This window comes from Pseudochaenichthys georgianus, chromosome 4 (assembly GCF_902827115.2).
Source record: "Pseudochaenichthys georgianus chromosome 4, fPseGeo1.2, whole genome shotgun sequence".
NCBI classification, from domain to species: domain Eukaryota; kingdom Metazoa; phylum Chordata; class Actinopteri; order Perciformes; family Channichthyidae; genus Pseudochaenichthys; species Pseudochaenichthys georgianus.
Window position 1 is genome coordinate 19,295,025 of NC_047506.1, and position 20,085 is coordinate 19,315,109.

Here is a 20,085-nt window from a genome sequence, read left to right on the forward strand (position 1 = left end):
TGAACACAACACACTGTACTGTGACATAGCTCTTAGTCGTGTTACATTAAGCATTTTTAAATCAATATTACTTTGAGTGTTTCATTAGTTTAAGGTAGCCTTCGTGTTATATGATGATCCACACGATACATTGTTTTCCAATACCATTTTCTTTGTTTGTCTTTTAGGTTTTGCAGCTTATTCACTTTCCAAATTGTATTTTCATCCCTTTTATACGATGTATTATCCATTATAGTATAGTCTTAACAAAAAACTGACACATGACCTTTTTACCTATATACTGCATTAAATGCTTGCCATAAGGCTGTCATTTTACCTAAAACACAAAAACAAAAATTCAATAATCTGGTTAATCTAAGTATTTCAAATCAATACATCGAGTGTTTACTAGAAAACAGGATGTGAGATGAAGGCTATTTATTGTCTCCACCATGGTCTCTTTTGTTACTGACAAACTGATGGATCCTGGTTCATTTGGCAATGGCGTGATGTGATTAATATGCTGTAACAGCAACAGGCAGACAACTGTTTCCCCCGCGAGATGGCCGGCAATCCTGCTTAAACAGGGAAATAAATCCCATTGTCTGCTTGGGTGTAAGTAATGGGCACGGAGAGACCCCTCGCCTGAACACACAACCGATCTGCACCGATGTGATGAATCAGAGTAATTATGTACTGCCTCCTGTTTTGCTCCGCAATGGATCTGTTGTCTTAGATTCTCATTTTACCTGTCAAACTAAAGCGATTACAGATGTATTATTTCAATGTGAGGTGGTAGGGTGGCAGAGGGGGGGAGGTCATACGCTGTTGCCCCACAAGCAATCAGCAGGTGAGGTGGCAAGTATCTCTAATAGCTTCATTTAAATAAATTGCTGCTTTGGCTCAAGGTACCAGATTTAGCTGTCAGTGCACAGAATATTATTACGTTCTTTTCCCTTGTCTTAATCTGTATACACTTCTCACAGCAGACTGTATCATTGACTGTAGACAGCACTCACCAATTGCTTTATAATTTATCGTTGTCTTACTAAATTAAGTATAAAGTATAAAGTAAATGCAAATGTTGCCGTTGTCTGCCACCTGTTTGGTCTTCAGATATCGTTAATATAGTTAAAGCCTTTTATTGTCATTATACACAGAGTATAACGAGATTCAGAGTGCAACTCTGTCCCGGTGTGCAAAAAATACAAACAAATACATAACACTAAAAAACAACGGCAATAGGACAGACAACATACAATCATACGGGGGAATAAATAGTTTAAAAATATTGATATAAAAAATAGTATACTAAAGTGCATTTAAAAGTGTGTGTATGTGTGAGAATGGTTACAGTTATTGCATTATGCGTGGTGGTTGAGGCAGCCTGACGCCCCAGGGGTAGAAACTGTTTTTGAGTCTGTTTGTCCGTGACTTGAAGCTCCTGTATCTCCTCCCAGAAGGCAGGAGAGAGAACAGTCTGTGACCTGGGTGAGAGCTGTCCTTTATTATTTTGTTAGCTCTGCTGAGGCAGCGGGAGGTGGAGATGTGTTCCAGAGAGGGCAGGGGGCAGCTGATGGTTTTCTCTGCCATCCTGATCACTCTCTGCAGGGCTTTCTTGTCCGCAGCTGAGAATCCTGCATACCACCCCGAGATGGAGTATGACAGCACGCTCGATGGTCGCCCGGTAGAAGGACACCAGCAGCTTCTTGTTCAGTCGGTTTCTCCGAAGCACCCTCAGGAAGTGTAGTCGCTGCTGGGCCTTCTTAACTGCTGCAGTGGTGTGTGGTGTCCAGCTGAGGCTCTCCGAGATGTGAACCCCCAGGAACTTAAAGGTGGAGACCCTCTCCACTCTCTCTCCATTGAGGTGAAGGGGGGGCGGTTCCTGGACGGTGCTTTCTGAAGTCTATGATGATTTCTTTTGTTTTGCTTGTGTTCAGATACAGATTGTTTGCTGAACACCACACAGACAGCTTCAGGATCTCGTCTCTGTATGCCGACTCGTCGTCTCCCTTATATATATGGGAGGCTGGCTTTGATGTAGTCGGCTATCAGTCTTTCGAAACATGTCATCACCGCCGATGTTAGGGCTATGGGCCTGTAGTCGTTGAGCTCTCTGACTGGTGTCTTTTTGGGGACAGGAATGATGGTAGCCGTTTTCAGACAGGATGGAATGCAAGCTTGTGACAGGGACAGGATGAATATCCTGGTCAGGACCCCTGAAAGCTGGTCAGCACAAGCTTTGATTACTTTTCCGAGTACTCCATCGGGTCCTGCGGCTTTTCCAGGATTCACAGACTTCATATCATAATACAAATATACTTTAGTTATCAGTTTAAAGAATTGCAACGCTTATGTTGAATTACATTTTCTTTTGCTTGAAACGGAAGGAAAATGCAATCGGCAGGGTGTCCTCCTGTGTACTGCATGCGTCCGCTGGCTTTATTTTTAGTAAATGCATTCAGTACGTAGCCACAGCTTTAAAATAAACAGATACAGACTTGATCTGAAATTGAGGCGATCATTACCAAACATATTTTATATTGAAATATCAGCTGAGATATGGGAACTGTCGGGTTTTGGCCCAGGTGTAAGCCATCTGAGCTTTAAAAAAAGGGTAAAAAGTCATATTTCTTCTATCCTCGCCCACAAAAGACGGTAAAACAAATTAAACAGCACTCGTGCTTCAGCCTCTAAGCTTGAGGTCAGTTCAAGGCCGAGGAAACAAGACTCTATTCTAGCATCAAGGTTCATCGAGAGCAACTGCATTCATTTTTCTGATCCGTTGTACCTTGTCTGAATCAGTAGCCATTGAATAAACATGGACAAAAAATGCTTTACTCCTCTCCTGCTGTGCTCCATCATCAGGCTAGAGCTCTGTTGATGCCAGATGAATCAGAAACCGCAATTGATGTTGTGTAGTGGCAATTTCTTATGTTACCTTATATGCTTCTAAAAGCATCGTCTAAAACAACTATAGCATTTCCTGATATGTGCTGTTTTCTCTGCATACTCTAATGAGGGTTTTTATTCCCAAGCGCTTCAAGGCCACAGAGCTGATTTGGCAGACTATGTTGAAACTACTCCTTTTTACACAAAGTTTGCTCCGGCTCAAGGACACGGGTGTCTCACACAAAGTTTGAACTCCCATAACAATATGAGACCGTGTGAAAGCAGATTTCTGAGGAAACTCTGTCTGCTCGCCCTTTCTTGTATATAAGCTTTGCTATTTTGTGACTATTGCGCACACTCCTGCAGACTATCCTATACTCTGTGAGACCTGTGTCTTTGAATATTCAAATAAATAACCAGAAAGACAACTCTGTTTGTTTCACCATTTATTGTTGATCATTCTGACCTGTGTATCTCCACAGTATTGACTAGGTCGTAACACCTGCTATTCAGAAATACATGGCACGTCATCCCACAACCCACACTTCTGCAGATAAGAAAACAACGGCACAGGATTTTCTCAAAATAAAAAGGTGCTTGGCTGAGATTGGAGGTCTCCCTAATGCTAAACCATCCAGTGTCTATTACAGAAACATTACATTAAGTCATTTCCATTTCGAAGACAAGTGCTTCTGATTTAGAAGCCATAAATGTCACAGTTCAGTGCAGAGGGACCAGCTCCAGATTGAAGGCAGACTTTATATAATATTCGTGAAGCCCATCGTACGTTATGGGCTGCAGACTGAAAGCCCACCTGTTTGAACTGCACCTTGGCCAATCATTTCAAATTAATCAAAATACTATAAAAAGTTGAGTTAGTTTGTATCCTCATGGTTGATTGCACTTATTGTAAGTTGGATAAAAGCGTCAGATACTGTAAATGAAATGTAATGCAATGTGTGCTCTGTGTGTCAGTCTGTCATTGGGGCTTTTAAAACAACCAGCCTGAGGAGGAAAGGCTGGCAGAGTCAGTAACCTATTTTTAAATCACTGCTTGAATTTGTTTAATTAGTATTAATTGTATATACATGTTTTTATTGTTTTTATCTATTGAATGGTTTTATCTTTCATCCTCTTGTTTGTTGTGTCTTTGCATCCTTTTGTCTTCTTTAGCATTGCCAGCATTGTAAACATGTTTTTAAAAAGGGCAATATGAATAATTGTATTAATTATGATTTTAGCATAAAGTGGACAGGGACAGCCTGCAGACTCCACAGTGACCTTCTTGCTGAAGAGCGACAGTGCTGCCTGATACTAAGATTAAAGCGCCTGCATGAGCCATTTGGATAATTCACTATCTCTCTCGTGAGTGGGATGCCACTGGAGAGATAATAAAAGACATTCTTCACATAACAGATAGTGTCTGTGGAATCATTCATTCTTTCCTCTTTATTCTGCATTCATTATTTATTGTCAAAGGCTGACAATTCCCCTGTAGGCCTGTAAGAAGCAATGTTCCAGTATTGTTTACATTGTAAATGTCTGTGTCTGCATATTTTGTCTTCCATTGTGACACACGAAAATGAAGAAAATGAGAAAATGTTACTCCCAATGCTAATTTTCACTTTCCAAAAGCCCATGTCAGGCGGGAAATGTGTGCTCACAGAGAAAAGATAACAGTGCAGGTGGACATTTGCGTTGAGAATTAGAGGTCTAGATTGAGTCACCATGCCTTAATCACAGGACAGGCAATCAGAAAAATGTCATTTTCAGGGAAGAATGTATTGTCTTGTGCATGTTTTAAGCAAATTTCCCAAATCACATATAATACAGTTGCTTCACATAAAGTCATTATTAAAAGGTTAGAGTGAAAGTCAGCATGCAGGATCTCTGAATGAATAATGTATGAGTCATTATTCAACATTTACAATGTATTCATTTAAATCTTTAATGAAAAGTCTAACTGATTTTCTTTATCAGAGCTACAGCATGTGAAGGTCTGTCATGTATTGTTCTTTATGCAGGAAGCAAGGCAGTGACAAATGTATTCTAGGAAAGTACAATAGGGCATCATAGCCCATTTAACATCTCATCCTGAGTAAATACAACAAACAACTTTGTTAAGCAGGTAAAAAAAAGCATTTTCCAAGAAACGCCTGCCCTGTCTCTGCCACGGGCGACTGGTCTGTCTGGGAATGAGCAAACACTTTAAATTCTGCACGAGTCGAACTACCAGCCACAGGCACATGCACCGAGAACAGGAAGGAACCAAACTACTTTGAAATGATGGTTCATTTACATTAGCTTTAATAACACCTTCATTTATTCATGTGTTAATAGTTTTTATGTATACACTCAGATCATAGAAAGCTCATTGAAAGCCAAACACAGAATTGTAATAAATAACAAAAGAATATGGTTGCACATTCATCATCAGTCAAAATATATTAGCCACAAGGATCATTTACATTTTGACTATGTTTCCCTGCCGACTGTCATGTGTTTCTCAGTCGTGTTTGAAAGGAGTCTCCAGAGTCCACCTACTGGTTTCTGCCCAGATGAAAAACAAACTCAGAGACTGAAGAGTGTCTCAATGGATGCCCGTGATTGTCTTCTGCTCACATCGAGGTGAAGGGTGCAGTCTGCTTCGTGATTCCTCTGTCAACTTTTCAATAAACCACAATGATAACCAATCGATGTCTCAGCCAATGGACACTCATCCTCACCTTTAACAATCACAAGTCTGTATTAGATTTTCTTAAAGGGACTCGTAGACCCATAACAAAAAGCACTATTGACAAGAGAATTGTTCATTAGGGCAGAATTAAGTGATCCATCAGCATCACTGGAAAATCCCCTCTTGCAGTGTTCCCGGTAGCGTTAAAAGGGCTCTTTAAAGTAATGGAACATGAAACTGCAACATCCACACAAAAACTGACATCTGCAGGTCAGCCCATGCAGCGATACGCCTTAAACACCACAGTAGCTTTCACTAGTCTCGTCTAAGAGCACTGCCAATACAACTAGCTTTTGTGTGTTTTGTTAACATAAGATTGGTTGGAAAGGTTCAGTTTTTCTGTCTCGATAGCTGCCCCCCCTCTGATAACCTTCATGTAATTATCCCTGGAAAACAGATGGGCTCCATAGCAACGGGTGTAATTGTTCACCATCCCGGCATAAGAAGGGCTTTCCAAGCAGGCCGTTCTCATTTCAAGTTGAACATTGGTCCACACTTTCCTTTCTCACGACTCGCAGCCTCGGAGTGCAGCCACAAGGAAAATATGACCACACTGCAGATGTTACAGCATGACGTCCAGAGACTTCTCATTTCCTTAAGATCCGGCATGCCTTGATCACGAGTAACATGTTTAGTTAAAGGGTCCTTGAGCATGACAATTCATCTCAATTTGTTCATTTAATCCATTGTAATTCAACCTGGAGAGCAGGCTTCGGTCTAATTAACTCTATAGTGTGCATCTGCCCTGTTGGCTTTGCCAGCCCATGAGTGCCCCAGGTTACACATACATAACATTATCTAGAAATGGAGGCGGATTAACTAAGAGATGTCACCATATGACTACATTGACATACTTCATTGCAAAAACTTAGACATCAGGAATAGTGTGCTTCATATGTATACTCATACATGTGAAAAGGAGCCATAAAACCACAGGAGTGAATTAACTATAGTGAAAAATCCAATGTTCAAAAGGCCCAACGTTTGGTCCAAGTTCCCAAAAATAAACACAAAAAAAAGTGAAACAATACCCACGATTATGAAGAGTTTACACTGAGCAAATGAAATGCTTATGGATGGTAAATGTTATATGTTGTGTGTTTCAATCACCGATATCCAGACTGGATGATGATTCATAGTAACCTCTATGAGCCCCAGCCCTCTTAGGGAACGTAGCTTATACCATTTTTATTTTTTATTGTCGTGGCCATAAATAGCACAATTCACAATATAATCTGGACAATTATAACTTTCAAATGTCATTAAACATATTTTGTATTGCTAATTGAGGAAATAATTATTTGCTTTCACCATAAAATCTTAAGGATGATAAAGATGAAAATATATGAAACAGAGGTGGCTTTATAACCATTCATGTTTTAAATCGTGTGTTAAACGTTCATCCCACCTATATTAGGGACCAATCTGAGTCATATGGGATGACACACAACCAGAGGCATTCTGGGATAAAAAAAAAGGAAAAAGGATGTATTCAGGGAAGAATGAAAGCAGTATTGTTGTTGGTAGCTTTAAAGCAGGCTGACTCACTGCTCTTACTCCTACCTACAGCTCAACTTGTTTGCATTTCAGCCGTCATCACCCAGTGTTGGCTGATGTTAGTGAACTCTGACCATCCGTTTGTATCGATATTTATAATTAGTTTTCACACAGTTACAAAAAAACACACCTCACACATACTGTAACATCTCACTGTCGTACTCTCAGTGAATATTATTCAATAGTATTATAGCTATCATTCAATTCATGTTTGCTCTATTCTCATTGTATTTAATCACTTTTATATTTTATAACAAGTATTGCTTCCATTTGGATGCCTTATAGTACTCCATTCAGTCTTTAAAAACTACAATTCCAACAACAAGAGGTTGAGCTTATAGTACACCAAAGGATTGATCCAAGTGTGCTGATATATCAGTGTGAGCTCATTGACACTTCTTGTACTTTATCAAAGATTAAACCTGCTGTTCATCCTCCATCATGAATTGTATTAAAATGTGGGTCTGATACAGTACATATCAAATCAATGTAACAGCATCGAGAACAGTCGGATAAGAATGTACTTTTGTATATATTGCGTTTCTATTGATTCTTTACTTCTGGGTGAGACTGTGGCCAACTGATACTGATTAGAGGTGACAAAGTAACAAACAAACATTTATCTAATCTCATTCATATTGTTCTTTTGTCACCAACTGTATATTAAATGCCAGAAAGATACAGTCTATGTGGCAGGTTTATATAATAATATATATATTGTCATTATTTTTTTTCAACAGACATAACGTCTTTCAACCCATGAATGTCATACAAATAAACCAGAAAGATTCATTCTGGATGATCGGCTAGTTATCAGAATATAATTGAATATGTAAACCAAGAGCTCCCTGGTAGACAGATGGCTAAGGTCTAAACCACATAACGGCATTGTCTGGTTGGATTTCATCATCAAACGCCCCTCTCTATGTGTGGCCTAATGTATTCAGCTGTCAAAAATCCAGGTTCAAATGCCAAAGAAAAAAATGAACTCTTGATCGACTTAAAGCAGTTCACAAGGTAAACAAACATTGGACAAAATAATACACTTTTAGAAACCATCTAAATGGAAATATACTACCGCTTGGAGATGGTAGCAGGAAGCATGCATCCGTCCAAATAGACAAGCTAGACGAGACATTTAGGTGTTGACTGATGTATTGCACCTATAAATACCAAAAGGGAGAGAAGGGGATTTTCTCTTCACTCGAAGACAAGTGCTGTCAAGTGTTAACATAATGCAAGTCCATCTTATATACAGTACCTGAACAAATAAACCAAACACCCTACAAGGCGTGTGAAGAGGGTAATACCTAAATACATGTTATTGCAGAGTTCATGCTTCACAGTGTTGAAGCCTAAATAAGCCTTAATTAGAACACATGTTGTCATCAGGGGACAAAAACAGCTTCGCCACTCATGTGTGAACGCTTCTGAGGAGAGACGAGTCGCAGCGTTGCTTGTTGACAGTAATCGGTGTATGGGAAGCTGAAGTGCAAGTTGTGTTCGCACCTGTTCAACTCAATCAATCACAAGGATGTTTATTGACTTTTGCAATATGTTCTCTTCAGTTTCAGGACAAACATAGAAGCCAGGTGTCCAAATGTGGAGGGTGAGTGTATGCCACTAACTTACTGAACTACAGAACATATAAACATAACGATGCAACAGGAGAGTGGGTAGTGTTTCCTTCAAATCTCGTTAAAATGGAAATAATCACAGTTAAAGCTAATACATCTCAAACAAGATTTTCAATATGTCGCTGTAATAAAATATGTTCTCCTTTTCTTCATGTGTTACCTTATTTCCAATATGACTTAATAGCAAAGGCCATGCTCTTTTGTCAAATGAGGAATTGCAAAATAACACGAAAACAAGTCGAGGCACCAACACTAGCTAGCTATCAATCTTTTTCCCTGACAGCACTTGGGTACAATCGAGGTAAGGATTGACAGTGAAGCAGAGGAGCTCTGTGTCAGCCTGACTGATGAGGTTTAGAGAGCCGTTTAGTGTAACTACATCACTCACATCTCCTCCATTATCCCTCAAAGTACAAAGAGTATTACATAAAGCCATGCCTGAAGAACAGGTAGAACAGTCAGTCACAGTGTTGTTTCTGGGGCTTTTACTATGATGAACCTGCCAGGACCAAGAGAGAAATTACAGGTTTCCCTGTTTAGTTTCATGCTGGGAATCTGATTAATTCTAACAATCAAGGAAACTCAATATTGTAATTGAATGCTTTATGAACTTGAAATAACATCTACTTGTAGGAGGTTTTGAAACAAGTAAAAATGCAATATTAAACACTCCAGTAATGCGTTTCACTAAACCCAAATAACAGGTCAGCAACAGCAGGAGAAACGTGTTCTCTCATTAAGCCTCCTGCAGTGTTGACCAAACAACATCTAGTAATGAAACGTCCCCAAGGAAACGGGTTATTGGGTGCAATTTATTCCCCAACAATTTCCTCCACTGCGACATCCTAAAGGCTTATTTGAGTGAGGGCAAACTGTGTGAGTTGACAGGCTCCAAAAAGTAATTGGAAATCAATGTTTTCAAAATGCCAGAACTATCACAGATAGCAGATAATGCAATGAATAAGGAAAATGAACAATGCATACATAATTAATAGTGTATGCATTAGACATCGAAATAAAGCCGTGAAGCAATGATGTCAACAGGTTTTCTATGACTGGAAGCACTTCAAGCAACATTTAAGGAACTTATTCGGAACATATTGTTAAGATTAACACACTGTTTAGAAAGAAAACAAGATTCCTTGTGAAATAATCGATTGGTTATCTTTTCAGAAAGCAAACTCTTAAAGACGGCAGAAACCTCTGTCAATAGGATTTTTTCTAGCAGGTGTTTATGAAAGCAGACAAACTTGACTTCTAATTTACTGATTCAATATCTTATCTTAACTGTGTTGGCATTTAGGGTAATGCTCAGTCATGACTACGTGTACAGCCCATCTAATGAATATTCAGTGCTTCATCAAAGCTCTGAATATTCATCACCCATTTATAACACCAGGGTTAAAAGGTTGTAGTGTAAAGCAACCCAAAAGAGTCAGAGAGATTTTGCCATGGCATTACAACAACCAGCAGAGAATGATTGATGACCCAGGCATAGGCGGTGCCAGGGGGGCGCTAGGCTAGAAATGTATGTCTTTTTTTATATTTACGTGTGAAATTCATAATTTGAAAAATTATTGATTTGAAAATAATATGCCACAGTACATAACTGTGAATGAAAGCTGTGTGTGTGTGTGTGTGTGTGTGTGTGTGTGTGTGTGTGTGTGTGTGTGTGTGTGTGTGTGTGTGTGTGTGTGTGTGTGTGTGTGTGTGTGTGTGTGTGTGTGTGTGTGTGTGTGTGTGTGTGTGTGTGTGTGTGTGTGTGTGTGTGTGTGTGTGTGTGTGTGTGTGTGTGTGTGTGAGGTCCACCCCCCACTTGTAAAAATAGCACATTTCCTTAGCTTACATCTATATGCCGTGAGCTGATTATCGAGCCTTCATTGTAACAAGTATAGGCTACTGTGTATGTGCGTGTGGGGAGTGTAGCGGTAGAAAATTCAACTAGCGCCCGGTAGATTAAGGGAAAACCCTAAATGTTTGAGCAGCCTCTGTGAAACGTCAAGCTACCCCACAGCACCCCAAAAGAAAATCTCTGGACCCAGGCTACATTTTGTAACTACGTATGTGTAGTTTTCCTTTAAATAATAACATCTAAACATTAATCATTTAACTCCTGGACATCAATGTCACCATAATAGGGGAGAAAGTCTACTGGAGATGTTTGGTGGTCATTTATACACTTTTATGTGTGGGGGATGGTGCCAATTAAGTAGCCTTTTAAATGTATTCAGTATATCTTGGCAGTCTTATGATACTTTTCCATATTATACTTCTAAATCATCAAATGAATGCACTCCTGCTTTATATTCAACATTACATGTCAACAGTCCCGATAGAAAAATAACTAGCTAATTGCTCTATTGATCAGTCAGTATTTGGCTATCTGTATCTTCATAAAGCCAACTTAACTTTATTGAACGTTTATGCCGATTTAAGCAGTGGTGAGTTTATACACTTCAGAGAGGAAAGGGGTTACCGTCTCATCGGGGAGGGCCAGGACATGCGGGGCTTCTTCAGCCCGGGTCGCAGCTTCTCCAGGGTCCGGTTGCGGCACAGGTAGCGCTCGGTGTCCGAGTGGAAGCGCTGTTTGATGCGTATGTGGGTCCGGGGCTGCCGCCACAGATGTTGTGGCGGCTTGGCAAGCCCTGCTCCCTCTCTGCTCAGCGCGGTACACTCCATGTTCTACTTTGGTTTTGAAAGCGAGTTTTGAGCGAGGAAAAAGCGCTAAACTGCGAGTTTAAGCAGGAAACCGTTAAAGGACAGAGAGCTGAGCACGTGGCATGGTGCTGCGCTGCTGTCCACGAGCCGGAGTGCTGAAAGCGTCTCTCTCTCTCTCTCTCTCTCTCTCCCTCCTCTGTTGTCTCTCCTTTTATAGTGTCAACATCTCTAGCTCTGCTTCTTTATCTTCCACCCTGCGACTCTTTCAATCTCAATCATCAATATGCAACATGAACAATAAGTAGTTTAAACCCAGTTTAAGACTGCAATCCGTTAGTGTTGTCTTTAATCAGAGAGTCCAGCAAATAATTTTGTGGGTGAAACATTACTCAATTAATCAACTGACATTCAACTGAGAAAACTTGATTTTTTTCAAGAGAAAATGTTATGTTGCTTTGTATTGTTTGCTGCTTTGGATTAAGAGACTTAATCTCTTTCATCAGAATAAATAAACCAAAAGCAAGGAGTCTGAAAAACAAATTGTGTACAAGTGTTGAGACCTCACAATTTATTTTGTAATTTAAAGGGGACCTATCATGCAAAATGCACTTTTATACATATGTGTACCCGGTGTGTCAGAAAACAAAACCCTCTCTTTTGCTCCGTACCCAAATCTCTAAAAACGGGGGTTCAATGGAGCTGATCCAGATTTGCGTCCGATTTGACGTGATATCGGCAATGCGGACCCACGGCCCTATCAGAAACGTTGCTATCAGAAACAATGCCCGACTGTTTTGGACGTAATATGGTCTTAGTTTACATTAGCAAGCATCGCAAACACTCAGAGCTAACCTGTACTGGAGAGAGTATGTGTAAAAAAGCAGGAAATAAAAAAAGGAACTCACTTTGTGGTAAACCCGCAAGAGAAAAAGCATTTGAGCTCCATACTGTTTCAGAAATAATCCTTGATGTGGTTTAGAACAGGATGGCATTTAATCACGGCAGCATTTAGCTGTATCTGCCGGTAAAATTCTGAGCAGGCATTAGCTCCCCCTCCTCTTTTTTTTCCAAGCTATGGACCCCGAATCTGCAGTTCTCTAACAAGGCTACAACAGAGGGATATGAGGGGTGTCTAAAATGTATGATCTGTTTAGTATTTTGAGCAAAACACATCATAGACATGTTTTTTATTTATTTGTATATATCCGAGACCCATAATATATGCCTAAAAATAGCATAATAGGAGACCTTTAAGCAGGCGTTGTAAAACATCGATTTCAGATCATGGCAATGGCAGTGTGAAACTGAAAGATACTCCTAAATGAAACTCTTTTCGCAAAAAATCAAGCCGACTTCAAATTCAACAATTTAAAGGTTGATAATGGAAGTCATTGGAACATGTCCAACATAGCGGTGTTTGAATAGGTTTGAGTATGTTTTATTTCATATTTTATTTCTTGCTGGCTTCATGCCATATATCCTAATAAATCAGGAATTTGAAGGAAAGTATTTGCTCCCTCTGTCATTAATGTCTGGACAGCACACACAAGCACACACACATGCGGACAACCACACACACACACACACACACACACACACACACACACACACACACACACACACACACACACACACTTTCAGTGACAGGTCTCTGTATGTTGCAGCAATTACCAGGCATTTTGTAAAGGGAAAAGGGCCATCATTATTTCATGAAATCACAATCAGTGTCAGAAAGCTCGAGTTGCTCAGACAGAAAGTCTTCTGTTTCCTAGGTGTCCACTTGAACTAAACAAAACACTGAGATACAACAAGGTAATTAGAGATAATGAGTACAGGTTACTTATCCTGCTGACCTCATAGAGAGGAAGGGAGAGCGAAAGAAAAACAGAAGTATGTCAGAAATAAATGTAATTACTGGATTTTCATGGTTCCATTTTCTAATTTTACATCACACTAATATGGGGGTGTCCATCAATCAGAAGATCATCGGTTTGATCCTCGGCTCTTTGGCCAAATTGCTTCAAAAGGCAGAGCCCTGAGTATGTGTGTGTGAATACATTACATTACATGATACTTGTTTAACGCTTTTATCCAAAGCAACTTACATACTCAATACTGTGGACAAGAAAGTCTCTAATGTCCGAGTGCAAGTGAATGCAGCACAAGATGCACGTCATGTAACCCCTCCCCCGGTCCTGGCGCGAGAGTGGAAATATGATTGGTGGCGAATTCACTTGAACGGGGGGACGGCGCAAAACGAGAAGCCTTTCGGACCCAAGCACTGAAGGAATGAGGTAGTTGCGGTCTACACTGACAGAGAAGAGACTGTCAGTTTGGCTGTACTCAGCATTGAATCAAAACGCACTACAGCTGTTGATCTTAATAAGTTTGTGAGGCGTTTTGCTGAACAAAATAGTAATCGCCGCATTCAGCTATAATAGACATGCCAACTTGATGCTCTGCTCACGGATGACTCGATGAGAATAACAAACTGTTAAGATGATGACCTTGTATCCGTGTATATATTTTTTTCTTTGAGGGGGTCTGCCCCCAAAAAACTGTTTTAAGTCCTGAAAAAGTAAAATAAGACGGTGTGTAAAACTACACTGCCCAGCCAACAGAAAGTAACCACTTTGATTTAACTAGGCCAGTAGGTAAGGACCTTCCACTGGATAATAACTGCAGCGATGTTTATGTTTTAGCTGAATACACGTTTTGTAACCCTAACTGATGCAGTTAGTCACTTCTTTAATGTTTGTTCTTTCTGATGTAAAGTCAAGGTTGTAACTGTATATCAATAATGATATCATTACTTGTTTTTCAAATTTGAAGGAGGGTGAGCAAGCATCTTGATGAACATTCATCATTAACTCCTCCAAAAAATATAGTTTATTCAATAATAAATGAATATGTGAATCATAACAGTTCTTCACTATATCTGTAAAGCGTCTTTGAGCACCTGTAAAAACGCTAACAAATTAAATCTATTATTATTATTATTATTTATTAACAGTGATTGACAGCTGATAGGAATAATATGATTGTTAATAGTATCATATTCATTCAGACAAACATCGATGAGACAGTTAATTAATGTACTTATTGCAGCAGTCTGCATAGATTTGGTACCCCTGCTGGTCTAAGAGTGAGACAAACTCATTCAGTTATTGTTCAGTTAAAATTCATTAAATTACGTCTGCCACCTTATATGTAAGGCTTTACTGATGTGCCACAATAATATCACGTATGTGATTGAGTTAAAATATTAATATTTTGGCTTTCCAAGTTAACATTGATTGTAGGGGTGTAACGGTTCACAAACATTTCGGTTCGGTACGTACCTCGTTTTTAGGTCGCGGTTCGGTTCAGTACGTTTTCGGTACAGCAGAAAAAATTATCACAAAACATTAAAACAATTTTTTTTATTATTATTAAACTGTGACTAATGTATTCAAATAAATACAAAATTTAATAAAATAAACATTAAGGTGCAGCATTTCGATGAACTGAAATAATCTGTATTTGAACTGTACTACCTAAGCAGCCAGCTTGACATTAGGACTTGCTTGTCATTGTATTTTCATGTTGTTTAAAGAAAGATGAACTTGTCCACATTGCTTGCTGAAATGGCAGATCTGCTGGCACTAGCAATGTCTCCTGCTGTGGAGAACACCCTCTCGCTAGGGACAGTGGCAGCAGATACAGCCAGGTAGCGCTTTGCTAACATGGCAACATAAGGATATTTGGCGTTTGTAATAGCTTTGGCTCGGTCTGAACTTTTTGCGAGTGGTGGAGGCTTAAATGCTAGTGGGAGTTGGGTTTGCACTTCAGTCTTTTTTCTTTTGGTACCGGTGATATTCACATTCGGGTGATGCCTTTTCAAATGAGTGTGATGTATTGCCAGCCGCGTAACCAATGTTAGTTGAACAATGCCGACAAACAGCTTTGGTTCGGTCCACCTGTCTTTGTCTGTCATCCTTGTACGTAACTGCGAAACCAAAATGTTCCCAAACTGGAGACTTCAATGATGCTGGAGGATTTTCAGCTCAACTTTATCTGCATTCGCCATTTCGACAGTTCCTCAAATTACTGACTACATTTGAACGCATCCCTGTGACCAGCTCTCATAGTATGCCTCTCGTCCAATGAAATGACTTGGTCGCTCTATGATATATACCTGAGATTACTTCCAGAACATTGTCCATGTTCTCAATTTTTTACGTTTAATGCTATATTCATTCGGTACACACGTGTACCGAACCGAAGGGCACGTACCGAATAATTTCAGTACGGGTACGTGTACCGTTACACCCCTAATTGATTGATATGATTGCGATTTAAATCAGCATATACTTCTGTCAGGGGATGCCACCCCTCAAAATCTCCTGCCACCCTCTTGCCCCCCCATGAATATTTGTCTAGATCCGCCCCTGCATCAGTGTATGAATGTGCTCACATGAACTGTAAAAGAGCATTGAGTGGTCGCAAGACTAGACTGCAAGTCCATTAAATTGATCAAATATTTTGGAAAAAAGCATCTGTGTTGAACACTCATCGTTTTCCTCGTGACGCAGGCCAACAGATGCTCCAAATCAAAGCTAAACACATAACAACAACAACTCACAAGATGAATTACAGCAACAACAATAACAAAATACCTTATCCGTTTCAGAGGAACATTTGCTACATGGTCACCTACAGGCAGTCAATAGTATTATAAAAAGCATAATAACCCACAGCTAGAGTGATTCATCTTCAAAATACTTGCAGTAATTATACTAACCTGTTATCTGAGAAAAACAAACGTAGAAACCCAGCAATACAAAACAGCATGAGAGGCTGTAGTGCGTGCGTGCGTGCGTGTGTGACTGACTGACTGACCGGTGCTCATCATGACTGGCCAGTGCTTGGATGTACAGCTCCTCCAGTCGCTCCAGAGGCAGAGTGTGTGTCACTGACGACCGCCGGGTCTCCCATGGGTGCTCCTGGCAGGAGTGTCTCCTCCACAGAGGAGGCAGCAGCAGCGGCCCGGAAAAACGCCGGCGCACCGCCTGGTGGACCGCAGGCAGAGAATCCCGGCGACCCTGGACCTCGAGGGAAAGAGTATGAATACAGATAAGAAATAGCTTGTATTACTGGCAGTATTTTTATGATAGGGACACCCCCCACAACCACACACACACACACACACGATGATTGTTGGATGTGAAAAATACCCAGATAAATTAATCTGAAACAAAAAACTATAAAGTTGGATGAAAGTTTGGGAATTGTGTAAATGAGATTGACATAATGCAGGGTTGCATCAAGTTTTAAATGTGACACCATCTCCGACAAAATGTAGGGACAGGTCGTGCCTGAATTCTTGTTCTTTCACTGGACTAACCAAATAGTATGCATATTAAATCTACAGTACTGGCCAACATACTACTTTATACAGTATAACTATAGATGTATTTAGTGCAGGGTGGATGCAAAATGTACCCAAAAAGTATATTGTGTGTTCTCATTCATAACACTCCGTTCGATGTCTCACTATGGGATGCGCCTCATCGCGGAGCAAACAGAAGCATCAATCTCATTACGCCAATCCTGATTGGCCGGTGATTCTTGACGTCAACGTCAGGGGAAATCACCCCCTATAAGTAGCCTGCGCCACGACGCATGCGTCATTCAAACACCTCTTCTCGCTTCAGAGCACATCTCGAACGGTAGCCGGGCTAGCTTAACAGTCCACAGACTGAACCCAAAGCTAATTTCGGTCGACGGGCGTTAGCCAGCTACCCGATTCTCTCACAGAAGAGTATTATAGTCAACCTCGCCGTTCTTCCTCTGGAGTAAGGTAAGGTTTTGACTTCAAGTTAGCAACACACCAGTTGCTAACTTGTGTTTTTTCCCTCACTACCGACACCACGGTAGCGAGGACACTTTTTTCTTCTCTCTTCCACGGAGGAGAAAAGGATTACAGGAATATTACCATACCAGGTAATATCCTTGAGAGAAAAAGACCCACGCTGTCCTTTTCCCCCCGGATTAAAGACAGATCGGTAAACATTTTTTTCTCGAACGTACCTGTCATGAGCGGACCCTCTCCACGCCTCACGGCGAACGAGATGGACGCCTCTCCCCCTCACACCAGAGGAGTCAGGAACTCGGAGGCTCGGCGCTGCGGTTGCGGGTTGAAAGTGTCAGGCACAGACTCACACCAGATCTGTTCGTCCTGCCTCGGGCTGGAACACGCCCAGGAGGCCATCGACAACCCCGGCTCGTGCGGACATTGTGCCCGCCTCACCGTGAAGAGCCTCCACCGAAGGTTAGCGCAACAAGTTAACCTGTCGGGACGGGACCCCCTCATGTCCACTGATCCGCCGACCGGCAATCAAGACACGGGGACGTCTGCCGGAGAGATGGAGCCCCTCACTGCGGTGTGGGGCTCACCGACAGCGGCACCCGCAGAACCGGAATCCCGCGCCATATCAGGCCGAGATCCGGTGGCGGCAAGAAACGCAGGAACGGGGCCCCACGCTATACCAAGCTGGGGCTCCCGACTGGACCTCACCACGGTTTCACCCGCGGAAGATGTCCTGGAGTTAGACTGCATGGAGGACGAAGAGTACATCTCTGAGTTCCTCCTGTCTGACTCGGATGAACAGGAAGACGACATCTTCATGTCATCGACTCAGGCTGCAAAGCCGGGAGCGATGGCTGCTCCCCCGGGCGACAGCACACCAGCTTCGCCCTGTCTCAGTATGGACCTACAAGCCGTGTGTCAACTAGACATCCCATGGCCCGAAGTGGCCAAGGAGACCTCCAGGTCCCGTTACGAGGGAAAACTTTTTTCCCAAACAACGAGGGCAAAGAGGCAACTCCTCCCGGTCTTCCCGGAGATGTTGGATGAGGTGTCGGTCTCGTGGAGAGACCGGCCCTTTAGCAACAAGGCCCCAATCCAGGGTGCCCACTCCCTTGACTGTGACAGTAGGCTTGGCCTGCTCCACATACCACCTATGGAACCGCTGGTGGCAGCCCACCTCCTACCGAGGATGGGCCAGCCGCCAAGCAGGAACCCCACGCTGCCAGCGAAAACGGACCGATTCCAGTCTACCATGACGGAACGTGCCTACAGAGCCGCAGCATTGTCCGCCAGGGCTCTGAACGTTTCCTCGATGCTAACCGCATACCAAGCGGAGCTCTGTGAGGATATGTCGAGCAATCCTGGACCGGCCACTCTGGACGAGATAGCCGCGGTCACAGACATTTGTCTCCGTGTCCAACGCTGCGCCGTCCAGGCCACGGGCAAGGTAATGGGGATCATGGTGGTGCAGGAAAGAGCTAGATGGCTCAACCTCACCAACCTCCCAGACCGGGAAAAGGAAGATGTGCTTGACATGCCCATCGATTTTCGGCGAGTCGAAAAAGAAGGAAGACGAGGCTCTCCACCTTTGTCTCCCTCGAAGGGTCCAGCCGCGGCCTTTGCAACGGCGGCCCTTCGCCCACGCTGTACCGCGCTCTCCTGGGTTCAAAGTACCAGGACAGCAGAGGGCGCAGCCCGCCCCGAGTCCCCAGCCCAGGCAGGAGACGAGGGCGAGTTGGTCTAGAAAATCTCCGGTTCCGGCTGTAGCCCAGGCACAGCCGACCCAGAATTTCGGCCAGCAGGCGAGGAAGAAGAAGCGAGCTGCCTGACAGCCCCTCCTTCTCCCCTCCGTGACGGAGCTGGAAGTTCCTTCCCCGGCTCTAAATGTGTCCCTCAATCCTCAAGTCCGCACAAGACACATGTCACATCGTTATTGTCTGAATAAACCATTTTCCGCTGACGCATCCAGGCTCCGGCCAAGGGCGCAGCCCAAAAAAATGAAAAGAAAGACAATAAACAGTCCGTTAACCATAAATCCCCTTCTGAGAGCAGCTACGGCCTCTCTCAAAAGGCGGATAATAAACGGGTCTGTGAAGGCACCACCGCTATGCGCATGCGCAGTGCCGGTTGGGGCTTTAAGGGCACTACCGCCACGTGCGTACGCAGTGCCGGCTAGAGCTGTAAAGAACGGCCCGTCAATCCTTCCCCTTTCAAGAGCAGCTACGGCATCTCTCAAAGGACGGATTATTGACGGGTCCGTGAAGCCACCGCCACACACATGCGCAGTGCCGGCCGGGGCTTTAAGGGCACCACCGGCAGGCGCAGTGCCGACTGGAGCCGTGAGGGCACCACCGGCACACACATGCGCAGTACCGGCTGGAGCTGAAAAGGCACCTCCGTCACGCACATGCGCAGTGCCGGTCGGAGCCATAAGAGTGACATCCCAGCTGGCTCTAAGGAGCATACAGCAGGAGATACTCACGATGTCTGCCTGGGCTTCTCAAAACAGTTATAATTTATCTGTTTTCACAAACCCAGAGAGAGTTAACCCACATTCTGGAGAGAAAGGTTCTCTCTCTCACCGAGCGGAGTCAGATTACGGAGGAAAATGTCCTCGTAAAGCACCCGCCCAACATGGGCCTCATAATAAAACTAAACCCCGAACGCCACGGCGTACGGAGAGTTTTGGTTATTATGTAATGCGTAGTGGCACTACACCCGACTTTTCCAGTGCGGGACGCGCCTACGGGTGCAGTCCTTTCACAGAAGGTGGT

General features: G+C 42.6%; 1 protein-coding gene across 5 annotated transcripts in view; it reads right to left on the reverse strand.

Annotated features, from left to right (window-relative positions):
- The window catches only part of LOC117445202 (3',5'-cyclic-AMP phosphodiesterase 4C-like), a 168,307-nt gene that overhangs the window by 112,561 nt on the left and 35,661 nt on the right, over positions 1 to 20,085 (reverse strand). For 2 of the 5 annotated variants that reach the window (XM_034080678.2, XM_034080681.2), the window contains exon 3: positions 16,342 to 16,550. In XM_034080678.2, the coding sequence (XP_033936569.1) occupies positions 16,342 to 16,550 (209 nt within the window). Of the gene's footprint in view, positions 1 to 11,278; positions 11,594 to 16,341; positions 16,551 to 20,085 lie in introns of those variants that run through there. The other 3 variants (XM_034080682.2, XM_034080680.2, XM_034080679.2) reach the window with 2 other exon arrangements.